Source organism: Micropterus dolomieu, linkage group LG02, assembly GCF_021292245.1.
Source record: "Micropterus dolomieu isolate WLL.071019.BEF.003 ecotype Adirondacks linkage group LG02, ASM2129224v1, whole genome shotgun sequence".
Lineage (NCBI taxonomy): Eukaryota > Metazoa > Chordata > Actinopteri > Centrarchiformes > Centrarchidae > Micropterus > Micropterus dolomieu.
Genome location: NC_060151.1, coordinates 22,424,204 through 22,446,264, shown reverse-complemented (window position 1 = coordinate 22,446,264; position 22,061 = coordinate 22,424,204). Strand labels below are relative to the sequence as shown.

General features: G+C 41.5%; 2 protein-coding genes across 15 annotated transcripts in view; one reads left to right on the top strand and one right to left on the bottom strand.

The window, feature by feature from the left end:
• mafk (v-maf avian musculoaponeurotic fibrosarcoma oncogene homolog K) overlaps positions 1 to 1,897 on the bottom strand; it is a 21,562-nt gene extending 19,665 nt beyond the window's left edge. Inside the window, exon 1 of the mRNA XM_046033778.1 lies at positions 1,703 to 1,897. Coding sequence (XP_045889734.1) covers positions 1,703 to 1,728 — 26 coding nt within the window. The 5' untranslated portion in view covers positions 1,729 to 1,897. The remainder of the gene's footprint in view (positions 1 to 1,702) is intronic.
• ints1 (integrator complex subunit 1) overlaps positions 1 to 22,061 on the top strand; it is a 23,843-nt gene that overhangs the window by 588 nt on the left and 1,194 nt on the right. The window contains exons 1-48 of one of the 14 annotated variants that reach the window (XM_046033675.1): positions 792 to 922; positions 1,487 to 1,615; positions 1,724 to 2,014; positions 2,111 to 2,307; positions 2,715 to 2,852; positions 2,954 to 3,113; positions 3,213 to 3,318; positions 3,451 to 3,676; positions 4,059 to 4,204; positions 4,292 to 4,433; positions 4,618 to 4,794; positions 4,879 to 4,987; positions 5,076 to 5,196; positions 5,298 to 5,375; positions 5,465 to 5,619; positions 5,798 to 5,894; positions 5,983 to 6,074; positions 6,185 to 6,245; positions 6,333 to 6,530; positions 6,780 to 6,909; positions 8,389 to 8,568; positions 8,762 to 8,911; positions 8,999 to 9,178; positions 9,284 to 9,397; positions 9,509 to 9,676; positions 9,984 to 10,095; positions 10,170 to 10,328; positions 10,416 to 10,562; positions 10,660 to 10,758; positions 10,993 to 11,117; positions 11,338 to 11,592; positions 11,692 to 11,851; positions 11,937 to 12,068; positions 12,569 to 12,737; positions 13,687 to 13,813; positions 13,923 to 14,038; positions 14,161 to 14,248; positions 14,393 to 14,643; positions 16,170 to 16,299; positions 16,850 to 16,983; positions 18,081 to 18,273; positions 18,386 to 18,510; positions 18,627 to 18,736; positions 19,188 to 19,304; positions 20,081 to 20,151; positions 20,243 to 20,334; positions 20,516 to 20,625; positions 20,832 to 22,018. In XM_046033675.1, coding sequence (XP_045889631.1) covers positions 1,561 to 1,615; positions 1,724 to 2,014; positions 2,111 to 2,307; positions 2,715 to 2,852; positions 2,954 to 3,113; positions 3,213 to 3,318; positions 3,451 to 3,676; positions 4,059 to 4,204; positions 4,292 to 4,433; positions 4,618 to 4,794; positions 4,879 to 4,987; positions 5,076 to 5,196; positions 5,298 to 5,375; positions 5,465 to 5,619; positions 5,798 to 5,894; positions 5,983 to 6,074; positions 6,185 to 6,245; positions 6,333 to 6,530; positions 6,780 to 6,909; positions 8,389 to 8,568; positions 8,762 to 8,911; positions 8,999 to 9,178; positions 9,284 to 9,397; positions 9,509 to 9,676; positions 9,984 to 10,095; positions 10,170 to 10,328; positions 10,416 to 10,562; positions 10,660 to 10,758; positions 10,993 to 11,117; positions 11,338 to 11,592; positions 11,692 to 11,851; positions 11,937 to 12,068; positions 12,569 to 12,737; positions 13,687 to 13,813; positions 13,923 to 14,038; positions 14,161 to 14,248; positions 14,393 to 14,643; positions 16,170 to 16,299; positions 16,850 to 16,983; positions 18,081 to 18,273; positions 18,386 to 18,510; positions 18,627 to 18,736; positions 19,188 to 19,304; positions 20,081 to 20,151; positions 20,243 to 20,334; positions 20,516 to 20,625; positions 20,832 to 20,947 — 6,609 coding nt within the window. In that variant the 5' untranslated portion in view covers positions 792 to 922; positions 1,487 to 1,560 and the 3' untranslated portion in view covers positions 20,948 to 22,018. Of the gene's footprint in view, positions 1 to 791; positions 923 to 962; positions 1,191 to 1,486; positions 1,616 to 1,723; positions 2,015 to 2,110; positions 2,308 to 2,714; positions 2,853 to 2,953; positions 3,114 to 3,212; positions 3,319 to 3,450; positions 3,677 to 4,058; positions 4,205 to 4,291; positions 4,434 to 4,617; positions 4,795 to 4,878; positions 4,988 to 5,075; positions 5,197 to 5,297; positions 5,376 to 5,464; positions 5,620 to 5,797; positions 5,895 to 5,982; positions 6,075 to 6,184; positions 6,246 to 6,332; positions 6,531 to 6,779; positions 6,910 to 8,388; positions 8,569 to 8,761; positions 8,912 to 8,998; positions 9,179 to 9,283; positions 9,398 to 9,508; positions 9,677 to 9,983; positions 10,096 to 10,169; positions 10,329 to 10,415; positions 10,563 to 10,659; positions 10,759 to 10,992; positions 11,118 to 11,337; positions 11,593 to 11,691; positions 11,852 to 11,936; positions 12,069 to 12,568; positions 12,738 to 13,686; positions 13,814 to 13,922; positions 14,039 to 14,160; positions 14,249 to 14,392; positions 14,644 to 16,169; positions 16,300 to 16,849; positions 16,984 to 18,080; positions 18,274 to 18,385; positions 18,511 to 18,626; positions 18,737 to 19,187; positions 19,305 to 20,080; positions 20,152 to 20,242; positions 20,335 to 20,515; positions 20,626 to 20,831; positions 22,019 to 22,061 lie in introns of those variants that run through there. The other 13 variants (XM_046033665.1, XM_046033682.1, XM_046033752.1 and 10 more) reach the window with 13 other exon arrangements.

Genomic DNA, 22,061 nt, shown 5'->3' with positions numbered 1-22,061 from the left:
AGTGATGTGGAAAAAGCTTTCCAAAGCATTGGCTGAACCACATGAAAGCAACCAAGATTAAAATGACTCATTGTACAAAATGACTCCACAAAATAAACAAAATGACTCTTTGTACACATGGATTAAGTGAAAGACCCCAAGAAACTGTGAGTCAGAATATAAGAGAACTCACTGCTGTGATTTGTGGTGTTTTCATAAGGTCTAATTTTAATAGTCTCCAGTTATATCCTGGGTATGATCCGTTTTATTTGTCAATAAGTTAAGAAAAAAAAGTATGACTCTTTAGTGACCTCTAGTGGCCACGGGGCGTCACTATGTATACGTGGGTTTGAAAGTTTTACTTTGAAAGTGTTATCCGGATGTTTAACTATGCCTTTATCTGGCAATGTGATCTAACTTGTTATTGAAGCTGTACTTACCCACTGTGACCACTAGAGGGCAAACACATCGGGTTATTTTGCGCCACACCTACACCATGGCGAAACCACAAAGTCTGTATAAGAAGGGCGAGACCCATGGCTTATACCGTATACACGACCCTCCGGTGGTTTTAGTACACAATTACACCTAAATCTATTATTAAATTTTCAGCATAGGAATGCCACCCTCCAGTGGGCGAATAGCTGGTGCGTCTGTGTTGATACTACGTGTGTTTACAATAATGACCTCTGGTGGTAACCGTGTGTAACTACAACCAAGTTAACGTCAAGTTAAGACACAATAGGCATAATGATACGTCCGGTAAAGGATTTCACAGTAGAACGTTTTAAAGACTCATATACACTCATGACAATTGATCAACTCCACGAATGCCAAAACATACCGTGAATGTATCCATAGCAAAACAGTGAGAGAAAATTAGGTTAATCTGGTATCGAATAGTGAAACATCACCACCTGAAAGTTCCTGGCACTAGGTGGCGGTATGCCATTTTATGTTTGTTAGCAAACAACCTTGATACGGAGAAGAAGCCATTATGGCTCACACTGCCTGATAGCTTTGAGTCGGCAAACGTATTTTTTTCTTTAAAGTGCACCGTTCAGATCAGTTTAATGAGACCGAATAAATATGTGAGCCACTTTTAATTGAAGTGTGTTCTTTTGCAGGCCAATTAACGCTAGTTCACGGTCAGTACTACGCCTGACACCGTTAAGCTAACGTTAGCTGAAGTTGCTAAGAGCCGCATATCTGTAAGTGAAGTTTAGCATTATTTGTTGTCGTTAGCGCAGCAGTTCGTGTCCAGTGTTTAGTACAGATGTTATTAACACTATGCAGACTGGACACAGCCTTTTTGTCTGTGATTTGTGCTTTAGGTCCTTAAGGCTCATGTTGATTTCCTTGCCAAGTGACTGGTTAATTTATTGCGATTTAGGCTCTTAACGTTAACGTTACATAGCTAATTGATGTTAGCTCTGTCCGTTAGGTTAACGCTACCGTAGCTAACGTTCGTTAACGTGTGTATTTTACGTGTTTTTCTCCTACACAGACTGCTCTAAGGTAGGTAATGTCACCCTCTTAACGTGCAGTGACTTTGGTTTTGACGTGTGACTGTTGGTCAAGATGAATCGTCCAAAGCCTACAACTCTCAGGCGCCCCAGTGCTGCAAAACCATCAGGTAAAAATGCCAACCCATGTGTCATCTAAGTGTTGCTTTAAGCTCAAGATAGTAGAACTAGCAAAGCAGTAGAAAATCACATCTTACTGTGACGGCTGCTTTTCCCAGGTCATCCTCCACCAGGAGATTTCATTGCTCTCGGATCAAAGAGCCAGGGTGGAGAGCCCAAAGCCCCTGCTGTCCTCCTGAAGCCAGCATCCACTGGTTTACCTGCTGACCGTAAGAGAGAGACTTCCTCCACTCTGCCCTCCTCATCAGGTCTGTCCAGCCTCGCCAAGCGGCCCAAACTATCCACCACCCCTCCAGTCAGTGCTCTGGGACGACTCGCTGATGTCGCAGCTGTGGACAAGAGAGCAATATCACCCTCTATTAAGGAGCCATCAGTGATACCCATTGAAGGTAAATCAGTGGCTAACACAGAAATGGCTACAGTAGTTATCTTGCATATTTCACATGGTCATAGCTGCAAGTTAAAACACCTCTTTTTTATTGTAGTGTCACCTGCAGTGCTGCTGGATGAGATTGAAGCTGCAGAGTCTGAAGGAAATGATGATCGCATTGAGGGGCTGCTGTGTGGGGCAGTGAAACAACTCAAGATGAACCGAGCCAAGCCTGACATAACACTGTACCTCAGTCTCATGTTCCTGGCCAAAATCAAGCCCAACGTTTTTGCTACTGAAGGAATTATTGAGGTAAGATTTCTAATGCGATGATATTGTGATACATGTGCCTAGTGAACAATGATGGCTGTCAATACACATGTTTCCTTAGCCTCAGTTTGTTTTGTTAATTCCAAAATAGTGAAGTAGTAGGTAGTTTTGGAGTCTCTGTCTTAGTAAATGATTTATTCATGCACATCCACCTATCTTTTAATTTCAGTCTTTTAGTGGTTTTATTTATTCTTAACAGATGAGTCTTTTGCTTTACTGTTATATAACTTACTAACTAAACTGCTAACTAAAGAGTTGGCTAAAACACTTTTGATATTGAATAAAGACATTGTTAGATAGCCTTGCAAAGAAATCTTCGTCAAAGTGAACTGGTGTTGGAATTTGACTGGATCTGAATTACTTTCCACCTGTTTCACTCTTGTCTCAAGGCCTTGTGCAGCCTCCTGCGTCGTGATGCTTCAATCAACTTTAAAGCAAAGGGGAACAGCCTTGTGTCTGTTCTTGCTTGCAATCTGCTGATGGCAGCCTATGAGGAGGACGAGAACTGGCCAGAGATCTTTGTTAAAGTGAGGATCTCTCCTAAACAGTCAACACTGCTTTAAAATACCTTTTGTTTTTTTTTTAACAATGATTTATTTCATCTACTCAATATTTAATATATTTTCAGGTGTACATTGAGGACTCTCTGGGGGAAAGGATCTGGGTTGACAGTTCTCACTGTAAGAATTTTGTTGACAATATCCAGACTGCTTTTGGGACAAAGATGCCGCCTAAGAGTATGCTGCTGCAGGCTGACACTACCCGCTCTGGTGGAGATCTCAGTGCAGGTACAGTTACACTGAGAAAACACACTCGCTTGTTGGGTGTTAGGATTGCTGATGCAGGAAACAAGTGCTCATTGGTTTATGCTGCGTCTGGGTTTTTAGGTAGCAGCCCTCATCCCTCAACCCCCGACGAGGACGACAGCCAGACTGAATTGCTGATAGCAGAGGAGAAACTAAGCCCTGAGGATGATGGGCAGATTATGCCAAGGTGAGAAAGTTACCCATACAGAAATGAGGGATGCTACAGTGTACATGATGATAAGATGTTGATATTTTATTAACTTAATACAGTTGAATGATTTATCATAATTCTTGCAAATGCTTTACTGACCATTCCTAGACCATTCTGTCTTTTGTCTCACCCTCTGGCTTACTGCAGGTATGAAGAACTGGCAGATAGCGTGGAGGACTACGTTCTCGACGTCCTCAGGGATCAGCTGAACCGCAGGCAGCCGATGGACAACGTCTCCAGAAACCTGCTGCGTCTGCTCACAGCCACGTGTGGTTACAAAGAGGCACGGCTCATGGCTGTGCAGCGGCTGGAGATGTGGCTCCAGAACCCAAAGGTGAGTAGCAGATATCTTGGAATAAAATATAAATGTAATGCTCCATTTCCCAGCACCTCACTGGCTGTAATTTCTGTCCGCAACCTGTTGTAAAATACTGTATTTGGTGAGGAAATTACAGTGTGATGGCGGCAGTCCTGCAGTAACAGAAAATTTGTCACAGTATCTTTGTAAATGATAGTGACACGCTTATAATGGCAAAAAAAAAGCACTATCAAGCCATTTATGCTGGTATAAATATTACAGTACATTCTGTTGCAAGATTGGTACCAATGTATTCATTATTAAATGCAAGAGACACAACAATATACTGCAATATTGCAAACATTTTCTATATTATATATGGCATTAACTCTCTTTCTTTATTTTTGGGTGTGCACAGCTGACTCGTCCAGCTCAAGACCTCCTCATGTCTTTATGTATGAATTGCAACAGCCATGGAGCAGATGACATGGAAGTGGTCTCCAACCTGATCAAAATCCGACTCAAACCGAAAGTCCTCCTCAACCACTACATGCTGTGTGTCAGGTCCGTGGAGTCTTTTTTTGTTTTCTACTAACATATTGTTACACCCGTTGTCTTACACTAACTGGTGCTTTGGGTCTGATCCTCCAGGGAGCTGCTCAACGCACACAGAGACAACCTGGCCACTATGGTGAAGCTGGTGATCTTCAATGAGCTGTCCAATGCCAGGAATCCCAACAACATGCAGGTCCTCCACACAGTGCTGCAGCACAGCCCAGAGCAGGCTCCAAAGGTAAAACTAGAGACTTTGAAATTTGAATAAAAAGTAGTTTTTAGGTAATGAAATTATGTTATTATTGTATATCATCATTAGTTTCAGGTTTCATTTGTTTGGCTTCTAAAATCTGTGTTTTAAATTGTATGGTTTTCTCAATATCAGCATTCTCCTTCTTCATCTTCTTCCTTTGTGTCTGCAGTTCTTGGCGATGGTGTTCCAGGACCTGTTAACCAATAAGGATGACTACCTCCGTGCCTCCCGAGCCTTGCTGAGAGAAATCATCAAACAGACCAAGCATGAGATCAACTTCCAGTCCTTCTGCTTTGGTTTAATGCAGGAGAGAAAGGAGGCCACCTATGTGGACATGGAATTCAAAGTAAGTTAATGTGGAAATCTGTCATTTCAGCTTTAATTTTCATGTATTTACACTTTGAACTGTTTATCCTCATCCCTCCCATAGGAGCGTTTTGTTATCCAGGTGACAGATTTGCTGACTGTCTCCATGATGTTGGGCATCACCGCTCAGGTCAAAGAAGCTGGCATTGCATGGGACAAAGGAGAGAAGAAGAGTGAGCGCTGTTGTTCTGACGATGTATTTGTTAACCACTACATGCATGATGCGTGGTTTGGCCTTAACACCCTTCTGGTTTGTTTCAGATCTGGAGATCCTCAGGTCATTTCAGAGTCAGATAGCTGCCATCCAGAGAGACGCTGTGTGGTGGCTTCACACTGTGGTACCTACCATCAGCAAAGTTGGCGCAAAAGACTACGTTCACTGGTTGGTAACTGCATGTCCCTGATGTGATTATTTTTCAGACTGCCCAAGCTGTTCAAGGTTTCAGCTGCTTTAAACATGAGTTATCTCTTCCATGTCCGCAGCCTTCACAAAGTGCTTTTCACAGAGCAGCCAGAGACATATTACAAGTGGGACAACTGGCCACCAGAGAGTGACAGAAAGTGAGGTTTCCTCTATTATTCAAAATAAATCATGTTTTCTTTTCACTGTATCCAGCACTGACACTTCTAAAATTGTTTATTTTATTCAGCTTTTTCCTTCGCCTCTGCTCTGAGGTGCCTTTGCTGGAAGACACACTGATGCGCATTCTGGTGATCGGGCTGTCACGAGATTTGCCCCTGGGCCCAGCTGATGCTATGGAGCTCGCAGATCACCTGGTTAAGAGGGCTGCGGGAGTTTCTGATGGTGTGTGAAGACCCACATAGGCTGTAACTGTTTATAATACAACCAGGGCGGTGTATGTTACTCTGACAGAATATTTGGTTAAAGAGCAGCCAACTTTAGTCTTTCAAGGGGCAACTCCATATTCACATCTTATCGTGTCAAGTCAGCAGAATGCATGCAGCTGTTTCTTTTTGAACAGATCTGGAGGTCCTGAAAGTGGAGAGGATTCAGCTCATCGATGCAGTGCTGAATCTGTGTACATACCACCACCCAGAGAACATTCAGCTGCCTGCAGGGTACTTCAACTTTCTTTACAACAGTCTTTACTAGCTTTTAGGAACACTTTCACATCAGAAAAATAACAAATGACTTTTAATGTTTAAGGTACCAACCGCCAAATTTGGCAATATCCACACTGTATTGGAAGGCATGGCTGCTGCTGCTTGTGGTGGCAGCATTTAATCCTCAGAAAATAGGTACAGGACTTAGTTTTCTATGTTGCATACATATAAGTAGCTATTTTATATATTCTAAGCTATTAAATATTTTGTATTAATATATTGTCATGACATTTTTTCCCCTTTAGGTTTGGCTGCCTGGGATGGCTATCCTACACTGAAAATGCTCATGGAGATGGTTATGACAAAGTAGGAGATGCTTGTCATTTAGAATAAAATACTTTTTTAAGATAATGCTGAACAACTAATAATGCACATCTCTCTGTGCTTCCACAGTAACTATACCTACCCTCCATGCACCGTTGCGGACGAGGACACAAAGACGGAGATGATCAACAGGGAGCTGCAGATCTCCCAGAGAGAGAAACAAGAGATCCTGGCCTTTGAGAGCCACTTGGCAGCAGCCTCCACCAAGCAGACCATCACGGAGAGCAACAGCTTGCTGTTGTCTCAGCTTACCAGTCTGGATCCACAGTAAGAAACCAAGAGGAATTATCTCATACACCGTGTAGCTAGTTGATTGAATTGTATTTTAGTCACTCAAATTGGATCTTGGACTGGTCCAACTTCGCATGGCCATAGGAGTCAAACACTCCCCTTTCTTTAGATTAGTTGGAGGACAGTGAGCATACACTGTCCTGTATTCCCACATGACCTTTTAAAATCTTGATGAAAGTGTTCTTACAGCTGTGTGACTGGAGGACGTTTTTTGTTTGTGTTCAGGGGTCCTCCTCGTCGACCTCCCCCTCAAGTCCAGGAGCAGGTAAAAACCCTCAACCAGTCTCTGCGTCTGGGACATCTTCTCTGCCGCAGCCGCAACCCAGACTTTCTCCTCAACATCATCCAGAGACAGGTAATGGCCATGTAGCAAAAACACTGGTGGAGAACATAAATTGAGCCTGATGAAGAAATAATCAGTGTTTCCCCTAGAATGGAGTTATTGCAGCAGAAAGAAGCAACATTTTTGTAAAACCCCAACACAACATGTCTCAGTAGCATTGCTCTTGTGTCCATGAGCATGTGATGCACATTAGAATAGCTTAAAACTGCAGGGTTTACCCATAGTTTAATGTGAGCTTTAGATTAATGTTTTGGTGTTGGTCGGGGGGTTTGGGGGTGCTCCCCCAAGAAAATGTTATGTTTTCCAATGAAAAATATGTAATTTCACATCATATTGGGCTGTTATTTTCACCATATCTCTGAACAAATAGTTGGAAAAGCTAGAGCAGCTAATAAATAAACAACACCCAAAGATCAGTCTACTGGAGGAACTACAACCTTTAGATCTGAAGAAAGTAATTTGGTTGGTTCTGTTGTTCCACAGTGATTTTACAGTGACAGCATGTTTACAGGCACAGCATGTTTTGGGCATCACCCCTAAGCCTTAACGGCAGGAAAACCCTTTTAATATGACCTCAGAATCATTATAGATACGACATCATGTTTGCCTTTTGTGTCTTCATTTTACAGCTTCTGACATTCATCTGTAGACATTAATATAAAAAATAGGCAACATGAGAAACCTCCTCCCTTCTGAGGTTAGCTTAAAAGGACTAGTTTGCATCACTAATTAGCTTTACTAACCTCAGCTCCTCCAGTCACCTCCATCCTTTCTTTTCCAAAACCACTTTTTCAGACTGAAAACCGACAAATAATTTAATCAGTCTGTACAGGACGGAGCTGCAGGCTACATCAGTTTAGTCCAAGTTTGTACCTGATGTTCTCAACATTGGACAAGTAGGCAGTAATAAAATACAGCTTCCAGTTACTTTCTATAAATTGAGCTAATGTTAAGTTACATAGCAGCTATGTAGCTGCTGTAGAAGCTGCTCAGCCTGAAGGCGGAGGGGAGATGTTAGCTTACTTAGCGCTAACCAGCTTCACTTTTCCAGCAGGTGGGAAACAACAGACTTTTCTTGGTCTTGAGAAGCTAACACACTGTAACAATACAACTGTACATTTACTGCCTGAATATTTTCCTCCGCTCGCGTTCACCGTCACTTCCTGCTGCTTGGACAATCAAACACTCGCTATGCACCTCCTGATTCAGAGTTACGCTGCTCTTATAACCATCTGTCACGTATGTTCTGCATAGAACGAGGAGAGGAAGCGAGCCGAGCATTGAGTGCTGCCATGCTCGCACAGTGTGCGAGTGAAAGCATTTGTAGCGCATAGTTTAATGATCGTGGGAAATTTTAGTAGCGGCAGTCGTGATTCAGCTGCGGCGCACCGCTGCTCCTGAATGCATATAGAGGAAATACTGCATATCATTGTTAGGCTATCTCCTTCACTGTCTGTCCTGAAACTGTGGTGCATTCTGAATCCTTCACAGGCTTCCTCTCAGTCAATGCCATGGTTGGCGGATTTGGTCCAGTCCAGTGAGGGGTCCTTGGATGTGCTTCCAGTGCAGTGCCTGTGTGAATTCCTTTTACATGATGCTGCGGATGACAGTCTGCCAATAGAGGATGATGAAGAGGGAGAGAGCAAAGAGCAGAAAGCCAAGAAGAGACAAGTATGTTTATTATAACACCAGTCAGGAATTACTCAAATGGTCCTGTTTTCTTAATGACTGGTCTTTTATTCAGTGTTGGTCTCAAATGAACATTCTGCATGCTAAATTTATAATTGCGCTTATTTATATTTACTTGCAACCTGGTATTACTGACTCTTGACTAATATCGTATTAATAACGCTCTTCCTGTTAGAGACAACAAAAGCAAAGGCAGCTACTTGGACGGCTCCAGGATCTTTTGTTAGGTCCTAAGGCTGACGAACAGACAACATGTGAAGTGCTGGACTACTTCCTGCGCCGTCTCAGCTCTTCCCAGGTGGCATCGAGAGTGCTTGCCATGAAGGTACTGTATTGGAAGCAGAAGACATCATCTATAAGTAGCATTGTGTGTTTAAAAATGTTTCCATTTACGTGATCTGTTTGTGTGCAGGGTTTGGCATTGGTGCTGAGTGAAGGGGGCTTAAAAGATGGAGAGGAGCGGGACCAGCCTATGGAAGAAGACTCAGCAGATGCTGAGCTCTTGCCAGGGTACCAGTGGCTGCTACAAGACCTCCCAAAGCTCCCCTTGTTTGACAGCGTCCGAGGCATGACTTCCACTGCTCTGCAGCAGGTCAGTCTGACTCGACAGTGAAATGGGGATAAATGTACCCCTTTTTAGGCAGATTGATGAGTAGGAGTGTGAAGGGTGTGTCTCTGTCTGTCTGCTACCTTGAAGGCAATTCACATGGAGACAGACCCACAGACGATCAGTGCCTATCTAATCTACCTGTCCCAGCATGCACCAGTGGAGGAGCAGGCTTCTCATAATGACCTGGCTCTGGTAATCACGGCGAGTTGCTTAAATTACATTTACATTACATGCTTTTCTTTAATCTTCAAATCAGTTTTGTTTTCATGGAGCAGTGCTGAAATGGATCTTACCCTCTATCACCCTTTACAGGACGTTGCCCGGCTAATCGTCGAGCGTTCCACCATCATGAACAGCCTGTTTTCCAAACATTCCTGCAGGCCTGAGTCAAATGCTGTGCTCAGTGCGTTCCTCACCATCTTCTCCACATACATCAGGAGGATGAGGAAGACCAAAGAGGGAGAGGATCTTTACAGCTGGGTGAGCACTAGCAAGAGTTATGTTACTAACTGAACTACATCGTGATTTACATTATGGCTACCTTTTTATTGATCCTCTCAGTGGAAAAAATAAATAAAAATAAGATGCTAGTTCCACATCCCCTAAATTATTCTTGCAATCAAAAAGTGCAAAGTTTTGGGCCAAGTGCCATGACAATATTCCAGTGATGAAATGCGCTTTGAGTCTGCAACTGATGTTTCATCATCAATTGAAGATGAATCTGTTTTATGTCTGTCTGTAGCATAAAAGGGAGCGTAATTAAGCTTGACAAACTTTTTTTTTTTAGTCCGAATCTCAGGACCAGGTGTTTCTACGTTGGACCACAGGAGAGACTGCGACGATGCACATTCTCGTCGTCCATGCAATGGTTATCCTGCTGACTCTGGGGCCACCCAAAGGTAGCCCTGTTCACATTACAGTTCAATGTTTGCAATGTTAAAAGGGTTGTAAGAACCATTGTGTATTTTTACAGGAGAGAGTGATTTCTACGCTCTTTTGGACATTTGGTTTCCCGACAAGAAACCTCTTCCCACTGCCTTCCTGGTGGACACCTCAGAAGAGGCCCTTCTGCTGCCTGATTGGTTGAAACTGAGAATGATCAGATCAGAGGTTTCTAGATTGGTTGACGCAGGTACAACTTTGTACACATAAATGTGTGTTGCTCACCATGTAAATAAATGTTTGCTTTTTAACTGAACAACACATGTGTTTCCCCCAGCTTTGCAAGACCTGGAGCCTCAGCAGCTGCTGCTGTTTGTACAGTCCTTTGGCATTCCAGTATCCAGCATGAGTAAACTGCTGCAGTACTTGGACCAGGCTGTCTCCCATGATCCACAGACGCTGGAACAGAACATCATGGACAAGCGTAAGAGAGATCCTACTTTTGAAATCGTTTAAGATTTTGAGATTTATAGTCATAAAATATTACTGATTTATCTCTTTGTGGTTTTATCTTGCAATAGACTACATGGCCCACCTGGTTGAAGTGCAGCATGAGCGAGGTGCCACTGGGGGGCACACTTTCCATGCATTACTGAGCTCCTCTCTTCCTCCAGACAGAGGTTGGTGACTTTAGCCTCCAAATGGTTGTTTATGTGCAATTTCAGCTTTATATTATTTGACACTTTACATTTAAGTCATTGTCTCATGTTTGGTTAGATGTTTAGATCACTAGAATTAAAACATTTTGATAACTCACAATATTGTAAATGTGTTTTAACAATATTAAGAATTGGCATCTTATGTATGAACATAATCTAAATTAGTCCATGTCCTGACTACATCCATCCTGACAGATTCTGCTGAAACAAGTAAGGCCAAAGTTACTGTGGAAACGCCCCACAGCTCTGTGAAGATGAGAGCAGCCAGTCAGCTTCCTGCAGTCGGGCCTGACGATGATCTCACTGGCATGTTGCTTCAGGTGGGATTTATTGCTGCTTGGGTCTAATTATTTTGTGGTGGTATTAGTCTTTTTGGATAACATGTGGTTAAAAACACAATTACTTGTGGGCTAAATGTCAGTTGTTGATTACATGCAATTTCACCCGTAAACAAATGTTTCTTCCATTCATTTAGTCCAAGCTGATGTTGAGTCACCTTTTTCTCAAATGCCCTGTTTTGTCTTTTCTTTGCTAACACAGATATTCCCCTTAAACGTGGACCCTCGCTGGCATGGCCACCCTCCCAGCACGCTCTCTCTGGCCTTGCAGCAGGCCCTGGCTAAAGAGCTAATGCGGGCCAAGCAGGGCCACATTCAGCAGGGTGGGTTGGCTTTTCGGCTCCTACAGGCTATTGCAGCCCTGCTCACCTCTGCTCATGCAGCACCTATTGTTATGTCAATGCACCGCAGCCATGCCCTCTCCTGCCCTCTCATGCGCCAACTTCACCTTTACCAGGTAAGGCTCGCTGACAATCATTGCACAACTCCATGTTGATTCAAAACGCTGGAATGTAATGTTTTCTTATTTCTCCTGCTTGATATCTGTTTCTTCCAGCGTCTTGTGTCCAAGGACATTGCGTTCTCCTCACTATTCCTTAAGGTCGTTGTCGAGATGTTAATATGGCTAGACAACCCAACTGTGGAGGCAGGACCACTAAAGACTCTGCTCAAATCCTTCGCTGGTCAGACCTCTCACAAACACAGGCACAATGATGGTGAGCACTTCAACTCTTTATCTTTTCAAATGTTGATTCTGTCATTTTATACAAACAGTGAGTGACAAGTGTCTCTACCCTGCAGTGCGTACAGGTTTCCTCCACCTGGCTGAGGCTTTGGCTTATCACAGAGATACTGATGTGCTCCTGAGAGCCATCGTTGCAATGCTGAGAGCTGGAGAGAGATGCAATGCAGAAGCAGAGCTCATTGTAAAAGGTATTTTTGGAATCATTATGTTGATGTGAATGTGCTTTTGTTTGCATCAAATTTAATGTTTCACATATTTATCAAATATTCAGTTGATTGACAGAAAGTTTATTGTTTTACCCAGGTAGAAAGTTTTTTTTATAACTCTGTTTAGCAGTGACTGACAATGACCTCTTGACTTGTTACAGTGAAGGGGGTTTGGTATGTTTTCAGTACAGCAAAAGTAACAAGTACCGTACAGGAGCCTGTACAACACAAAACAAACAGTGCTTTGCATTCAAAAGTAGAACCAAAAACAGTAGCTTGAATTGAGAACAAAACCTCTGGTGGATTGTTGGATAGACCATGAACTGAATCAGAAGCCTCGTACTGAAAGATTCATATTATACAATGTGTTGTAACACCCATAGTTCGCTACCACTAAAACATTTAGTTTTCTTGCATAAGGATGAATAATGGTAGTCCAAAGCCTATTTATTACTAAGAATGCTGTTTTTATTATAATCCAGTGTTACAAGGGCTGATGGAGGTGAGGTCGCCGTATTTGGAGGAGCTCCTGTCTCTGCTGATGACTGTTGGTACACAGAACGGGACAGCTGGCCCTGTTGCCACGGTGATTTCCTTGCTGCTTCAGGAAAGTGAGGAGCGAGCTGTGAAAAAGGAAGTGGATTCTAACAAGTGAGCGCCGCAATTCAATATCCCTCTCAAGTCATGCAAGACTGTGGCCTTGTACTCTGAAACTGCTAATGGATTATGGTTCGGAAAGGTTTAATTGGTTTTGCAGCTTTACATTGGCTTTACAGATTCATTTGCTGTGAAAATCATAGAACAGTTTACAAAATCTTTTCTGTGTTCACTGCCAATGAGGCAGGTACATACTGGTTGCTCTTTGGTCCAAGGAGTGAAAGTAGATGGAGTGATTGTATTTATTTGTGCAGTGTTGGGCAAGTTACTCAGAAATTGTAATAAGTTACTCTTTACTTATTACTCCTTACAAATGTGATATTACTTTACTTATTACTGGGTATTTAAAGTAACTAGTTACGTTCCTATATTACTTTCGCTTTTTCAACTGACAACAATGTTCTTTGCATCTTTCACTGTGACACAATAATGGCTAATATAATGGAAAGAACGCCTCTCTCCCTCGTTCTCCATTCTTCCTTTAGCTTTTTGGCTAACAGCTGAATTGAACAACATAAGGTACGGTGCCGCTGATCTGCCGCTCAGTCATTCACGCCAAGGATGGTGCGATCTGTTAACGCAGTAACGTAGTGTTACTTGGATTAGTACCTGTAATATTATTACTGTGAAATGGTAATCCCTTAATGAGTTACTGCCCAACCCTAGTGCTGAATACTGTCTGTCTATTGTTCGAAAAGGGAGTGTTTTGTTTTAACTGTAGAAGCCATTTCTGAAACATTTTGTATCACCAAGTGACTCAACAGTAATGGGAAAATTTTGGATTTGTTGGTTGTAATGAACCCACCACACACTGAGCACACGAACACTGGGCATAAGGTCTTTAGCTCAGTTGCACATTATCTTCCTGAGGACTTGATTAAGGCTATGGGAATTTAATAGATGTTCAGTCACATCTCTAACCTTTCAGTCTCACCTTTGCCAGCAGCTCTGAGGTGACAAAGTCAGGACTGAGCTCTGGGCTACTGGTTGATTGGCTGGAGCATCTTGACCCTGAGGTCACTTCAGTGTGTCCAGACCTTCAACAAAAACTGCTATTCGCCCTCAACAAGGTAAGATAAGCATTGCCTGCAGATAAAGTCCTTCTCTTGTCTTATCACACTAACTAGTGTTTGCTCTGCGGTACTGATGCATCCTTTCTTACTATTTCTCTTATTTCAGGCACGTGGAACCCCCGCCTACAGGCCTTATCTTTTGGCCTTGCTTACACATCAGTCAAACTGGTCCACCCTCCTCCAGTGTATCAGTGCTCTTCTCAGCAAGCGCAGAGACTACAAGTACACAATTGGTTTAAAACATCTGTTTTGTGTGACTAATAGATTAATGTGATGAGATTTTATTGAGAATGATATTTCTTACAGTGAGAGATTATTTTAATGGTCTGTGTAACATTTTTCAGACTTGACCCATCATCAGCCCTGGATTTCCTGTGGGCGTGCAGCCACATCCCGCGTATCTGGCAAGGACGTGATCAGAAGATCCCCCAAGTAAGATCATAAGCCCGTATACCCGTATAAGTCCCTAGCCGTCACACTTTTTTTTTTCTCCTGCGTTTTTGATGAAGCCTAAGTCAGAGGGAGTTCATTCTGCTGAAGCTAATGACTCGTGTCTGTTTTTTTTTGTTTGTGCAGAAGAAAACAGAGAAGTTTGTGCTGCGACTCACCTCGGAGGAGCTCATCAGCCTGGTCGACCTGATCTTGTCAGAGTCGGAGCTCAACAGTCGCGACTCACCCCACGATGACAAAAGCAGCTTGGACCAGGCCTCCTGCTCCCTCATCCAGTCCAGGCTACCCCTCCTTCACTCCTACTGCAGTGGAGATCTAGAAAATATCAAGAAAGTGTCAGAGTACCTCATCAACTGCACAAAAAAATGGGAGGACAGGTAAGGTGTATGATATTTGTCATCTAGTATGTTTATTGTTTCAACACCCATCTTCGGGTGCAACTTGAGGAAAATTTTTTGAATTGTGAAATTGGGTAGGGGCTACACAAATAAGTGTCTGGACTTCTATTCACATATCTTTCCTCTTCTCTCTATCTCATCCCTCCACATTTGAAGACACATTTTGTTGTATAAGGTTCACCAAAGTGGCAGCCCATCCATTTCGACACATTGTATTGTTCTTTCTAATTAGCACAAATGCGGACAGTCCATTTTTAACTGTTATGGTGTTCTGATAAACTTGGGGTAAATCGCACTAGATTTTCCTTCTCAGTGCAGATGAACTTTTTAGACTTCCTCTGTCAGCCACAATGCCATGGACCAGGGAAAACTCGATAATTAGGTCTATTGGTGTGAAATTAAAACCAGCAGAAGTCGTCTGTACTGTGATCTCTTTAAAAGCTCAGTGTATTATAATGAAGCCAAGAGGATTAAGGCTGAAGCTCTAAACTTGCCTGTGTTGTGAATTCCTGCTCTGACTTAGCTGTCAGAGATCAGGGTGCAACTCTTTGTGGAGGCAAACCCTCCTTTCATGAATATGTCTCTGGTTATTAAACCACTTTAATGAGGAAACTTTGGCCAAGGTCAAGCAAAATTAGCTTCCGAATTACAGTATTTTAAGTACAGCTAAGCTGTCTGGTAAAATTGTTGCCAGTGAACATGTGGTAGGATAAAAACATGTTGAAAGTAAAGGGTTTTGGCCTTGTGTAGAATAAACACGTGATTGTATGTTGAGCATTCTTCTTGTGAAACCTTGCTGTCAGATAAGCTGGTGTTTATTCCAATTACACACCAACTATTGAACAACAAGCAGACTCTTTACTCTTGGTCAAGGTCGCTCTGATTTGCTTAATTCGTAGCTGTAAAAAAATTAGTTAGACAAGTTAGTAGACATGACAAGCGCCTTAGAGGATGTTATGAAACCACAACAACTTCAAAGCAAATGCCTCAGAATTACATTATGCTATTCATGTGTCTAGTTTGTATTAATGTACATTAATTACTGTCGCTTGTAGACAGAAACAATAGAGAACTGCTTTATTGTGCTCTCTAATCTGTGATCTCATATCAGCTCTGTTGGTAATCCTGAAAGAGGTGGAGAAAGTGAAAAGGTAATTTTTCTGTCAAGCTGGGAATATTGTTTACTTTATAATGTTAGTCTTACTATAGAGTAAAGCTCACTTTGAGTTGAAAAGCTGTGACAAACTTTCTGTGGCTGCACAAAATTGTTCAGCCAGTCACTGTCAATTAAATAGCTTCAAGCTACACAACTCAATAACATCAGGGATTACAGTCTTGATTGTTATGTTACTAAGCTTCTAGCTTCACCATGGACAGCTGAACAGTCCTAAGCCAATAATAAAAATGCATTTTCCTAAAGTGAATGGCATATTCCTGTAGTTAGTGCCTTCTCTCAAAACCACAGGATACAGTATACATCCCATTTTGTTTATTTTATCTTTCAGCGCAATGAGTAAGCGGTGCCAGAACTTGCTGCTGCAGATCTATTTGCACTTCCCTGAAGTCATCCAGCACATTACCCTGCCTGAAGGCACCCTCAGCAGTGGGGGAGCTGCATACGGCAGCAGCTGCAAGGTAAAGATATCTTGTCTGTTTCCTAGATGCGATAGTTCTTACCATCTAAATGTAAGTGAATTTGTAGTGACATTTGAATTTGTAAGTCCTGTTACCATGGTATAATGATATGTTTATTTATTCCTCTTGTGAATTAATAGAGATGTCATACTGTAATTAGTCTAGAGGCTCTTCATATTAAGTAAAATATCTACTTACGTTAAGTAGGCGCTTCCCTAAATAAACATGGATATTACACAGTAAAAACAGATTTTGTAATTGTAAAATTAAGCCCTGGACAAACAGTAACAAGTACACTAGAATTCCAAAGCTTGTCACAAAATAGGTCATAAGTCATGACCCACAGCCTTCACTGAGCTCCTTAAATTGCACACACCACAGGAAGCAATCATAATGTGGAAAATTGGGATTTGATGTCATGACCATCTTCATAAAAAAACAATTTTGTCTGTTGTTGACATCTCAAAGAAAAAATTACAACAATGAATTGTGATATGAAATTCAATGTGATGCTTCACAGTATGGTATATACTTATTGTGTTTTTCACAGCTTGATGTCTTGGTGCATCGCCTGGTCACACTGCTTGCTGATATTGGAGACTCAAAGTCTGCTGAGAGCCGTGTGTCTGATGCCAACCTTGCATGTAGGAAGCTGGCTGTGTCACACCCTGTACTTTTGCTCAGGTGAGAAAAAACTAGGTGGTACTCCTATGTAGTAGTGTTTGGGGATTTAGTCTACAAATATTAGATCTTCTGTTGCCATAGGCCAAGTAGGGCTGCAGCTAACGATGATTTTAGTATTCGAAGCTTCGATAGATTATTTCAACGATTCATGGATGCGTCGTTTAAGAAGTACTTTTGCTTGGCGGCGGCGGAGCTGTGCACGTTTATAGGTGATAGATATTTCCGTTCACACAACTTGCCGTCATATGATGGGAGTCTTGAAGTCGTTGTTGCGTTCACACTACGTGACTTATCGGTGATAGACACACACACACACACACACACACGAGCTGACGGGTGTGTCACCCGACGCCGGTCTCCAAACCACGTTTTGTCAAGAAAAGACAAGTGTGAAACGGGAAATGAGCGATCCTGCACACGAAACAGCTGTTTGTTATTATAATGAAGGACAGATCAGCACACGCAGGTAGCAGGAAACGTCTGAGCTACAGAGAGAGTTGCAAGTGAGTTAAAAGGTGCAGCTCCCGACACCCAGCTAACTCATGACTGTGAGGTTACAACTCACGGGCCAAAAAGGAAAACAACAAACGCACGTGTGCACATTTTCAGCTGAGGACAGCGGCTTGCTTTGGCTAGCCTTCAACTCAACAATCAATCATGAATTCAGTTAAATGCTAAAGTTGCTGTTACTGTTACCTTGTATGTGGTCAGCTGGCAGAAGACCGGCTGCTTTCTGATAAGGCACACAAGTTTCGTTTTAAGGTGGACTGACGGTAAAATTACAGAGTTGCTGTTTTCTTTAGCTTGAAATAATTCCATACTTTGGACACTTTATTCTTTGTCCCTCTCTATTTTCTCTCTCTTCCTTCACTTTGCAAACGGCGCCATCATAATCACGTCGTGTTCACAGCGTAAGCGAGATGTGCGACAGTAATAAATGTCCCTGCGAAACACTGCTGTATAGTTAAATGGATTAAACGAAGCATCGATGCAAATAATTTGTGTCTAAGCATTTTATTAATCGATTTTATCGATTTAATCGATGAATCGTTTCAGCCCTAAGGCCAATTGCTTCCTTTTCTTTGTTTTTTTTCCAGACACCTGCCTATGATCGCAGGTCTCTTACACGGTCGCATTCACCTAAACATACAGGAGTTTAGGCAGCAAAACCACATGACGTTCTTTAGCAACGCGCTCGCCATCCTGGAGCTGCTGCAGCCGCTTGTTTTCCACAGCGACCACCAGAGGGCGCTTCAGGACTGCCTTCTGTCCTTTATGAAGGTCCTTCAGGTGGGCTCACACTGTCAAATATTCACCATAGATTTCAGGATTGAGATCAGACGTAACTACTTGTTTTAATGAGTTTCAAATCATGTATGAACATACATCTTTCTACTTGTAGAACTTCCAGAGGACACGCTATCCGTTAGTCTTCATCAACAAGTTTTTGCAGTTCACACAGAAGTACATCGCTCACGATGCAGCAGCTGCCATTCCCTACTTACAGAAGCACTCTGACATCTTGCAGTAAGTATATCATGGAAAAAATATTTTTTGCATGATGGCAAACCATGTATGAGTTTACTTTATTTACAGCAACTATGGCTTTGTTAGAAATTTAGTTTTGCTGTTTTTCCTGCCAGGGTGATGTGTGCAGAAAACCCAGACCTGGTTCAACTGAAATCTCTGCTGGCTGGACTCACTTTGCCAGTGAGAACTTCTTCTGCAGAGGTTGCGCCAGAAGAGAGAGATGGTAAGCACATGAGGGTTTTCTGAATTCATGGTTACTGAGCCTATGTCTAACTGAAACATAAGAAAAACTAATTAATCCCCCTTGTGGGAAATTATCTTTACAGTCTGATTAGTGTTTTAATACACACACACACACGAGATATCTATACAGGCTGTTGAAGTAGAGAGATATTAGAGTGATGAATTTCCCTGAGCGATCAAGAGTTAGATGCCTTGCACAAGGGTACCTTGGCAGAGCCCTCTGTATCGCCTGATCCATGCTGGACTGAACAAGTCCAAGTCCTTGTGGACTGAGCTACTGCTGCTCATTTAAATCTTAAAAAAATATAAATATTCAATAAATTCAATAATTTTCAATAATTTACGTATGTCTTGATATTTGGTGCCACTGCTGTGCTCTTTTCTTGGAAACGTCTGTACAATTTTGGTAAATAATTGTTTCTTCTCTTCAGCAGACGACTTGGCCACAGGTTCTCTGCCCCTTGTCAACATATCTGCCTCAGTTTCACTGAGTGCGGCAGACATGACAATGTACCTGAAAAAGATGTCGAGAGGAGAGGCAGTTGAGGGTAACTATCATATCTCTGCAGCAATTTCACATGTATAAATTAGGGATGAAACAATTACCGGTTTAATGGTAAACCATGGTAAAATTCCCGACGGTTATTATTACCGTACACATTTTAATTACCATGATAACCAGGTACGGTTACCACATTGTTATAATCTCACAGCAAACACTGTCCAGCGTCTCCCAGAAGCAGGCGCGCAAGTGCAGAATGCAACGTGGGTTTGTTTGGGTCAATGACAACATGGCGAAAGACAGCGCTACGGAGATTTTTCAGTCACTCTGAAGTCCGGTCGTGCACATGATAACATGTTACGCTGTTTAGTCAACCAACCAGTATATCTAGAAATGCTACAGACTCCTCTGTATTTACGTCAGTTTTTGGGCTCATTGCAGTTACTATCACTGTCTTCTAAAGACTTATTTGTTTTCATGTAATTGTCCACGGGACATTGTATTGCCTATATAATATAAAATCTTCATAATGCACAATTAGATGATTTTTATTTGTTTACAAAAGGTAGGCTATTTGCTGTTGTTGTTTTATTTTTTATGCAAACAAAATGGCAATTGTATTTGTAGTTTTCAATATAAAACTTGTTCAAATGGTTTCAGTGTGTATCAGTACATTTTAATTGTTTTTGGCACATTTTTACAATTGCAATTAAACCGTGACAATACTGATAACCGTGATCATTTTGGTAACTATAATCATGAAATGAAATTTTCATACCGTTTCATCCCTAGTATAAATGCTGTATCATTTATCTGCTATAGATGTGTTGGAAGTGTTGACAGAGGTGGATGAGAAGTCAAGGAGGAGCCCAGAGATCATCCAGTACTTCATTGTGAGTCATAAACAACAGAAATAAAGAAAAGGTCAAGTGTAGTACCTCGATGTGTAACATGTCGATCACCACCTTATGTCACTGTTTGTAGAATGATCTGCAGAGACTCATGGTTTCCTCTGAGGAGTTGTGTCGGAACATGGCCTTCACTCTGGCGCTGCGCTGCATCCAGAATAATCCCTGGTAAGTTTGCAGCACTCTGGGACAAATCAACCACAGCAAGCATGCTGGAACTAAGAGGACATATGTGGAAATAAATAAAGAAGATCTATCAATCAATGTTCAGTCCACCTGTCTGCATACTTTCATTTGTTACCATTTGTTGCTCTTCACGATGTAATAATGTATGTTTTCAATGCTGCAGCCTGGCAACAGACTTCCTGCCAACTTTCATGTACTGTATGGGCAGTGGTAGCTTCGATGTGGTACAGACGGCTCTCAGGAATCTTCCAGAATATGTGCTTCTCTGTCAAGGTAAGAGAATACTCTTTAGTCAGATTCTCGTTGACAGTGATCTGATAAGAAGCAGTTACTGCCGTCCATGCCTGTCTCATCTTATAATCGCATGACCATGCAACATTTTCTCTGCAATGTGGTTTAACGAAGCATGCACCCAAGGTCCTAATCAGAGTCACACATCCATCGCTGCATGTTGTAATGTGCTTTTTTCCTCCTCACAGAACACGCGGACATCTTACTCCACAAGGCGTTTTTAGTCGGCATCTATGGACAAATTGACACCAGTTCAATGATCTCAGAGTCTATGAAGGTCCTTCACATGGAGGCAACAACATAACAACCAACAAGTGTACAACTCCCCATCCCCCTCGTTGAGAATGGTGTCATTTATTTTCTGCATTCCAGAGCTAAATTTTTTTTTATTGCCTTTTGTTCAAACATTGCTGTAATTGATCAAGACACATTAACGAACTCTGTGGCTCGTCAGAGGTACAGATTAAGGATCCTCCAGTGAGTTGGTAGCTACCAGTAATATAATAACTTCTGGATAATTCAGTGAGTTCAAATAATGTATTAAAATTCCCTCTAAATGAGTTGAAAATGTAATTATTGAAACTGTAAAAATCCTGTTATTGTAATAATGCCACAATTAGTGCATTTATTACTTCTTTAGGGATGTAAGTCATTTTGACTGATGATGTAATGATACATTAACCAATAATGAAAAAAGATAAGGAGAATATTAGGTGGTGTTATTATAGAATCAGTTAACGACAACACTGAATATACGGAATTGGAGTCAGAGTCAACAAAACCTATTCAATGAATATTGAAATAATAAATATTTTAGTATTTTTTTAATGGTTTAATTAAATTTAAATTAAAATGACTGTTATTGCATTTCAAACATTTAGAGGGAGTTTTTGCAGTTATTATATTACTAACAGATACATTATTACAAACTACAGAGTTTCAGCTTTTTAATAGTTTGAAAACAAAATATCAACATTATTGTACTGTTGAAAAGCTGACAGTAAGCTTAATTTGTAGTTTTTTAAATGAACATGTAAAAAAAAAAGCCCCCATCCAGTGATGTATCAGTATGGTAGCAATTTTGCTATAATTTTACATAAAAAAACAAACGAGTGTCCAAGTCTGACTTGATACCAAATGCTATTGGAGTGTCTCACTGTATTACTTAAGGGATGTAATTTAGTAACTTTACTGACTTTCAAATTCAAAAAAGACAAAGAAGCCAAAATGACCAAATGTGGCATTGTCTGAATGCAATTGTGAATTCCTTAAATAGCTGAAAAGAAACGGTAATTTTCTATGTGACAATGCCCTTGTGTTACTTGAACACCATCTGTGAGGCACCAACTCAATAAAGTAACAATAATATTTGGAATATGCATTTTTTTTTTTTTTTTTTTTTTTTTTTTGTACTTTTA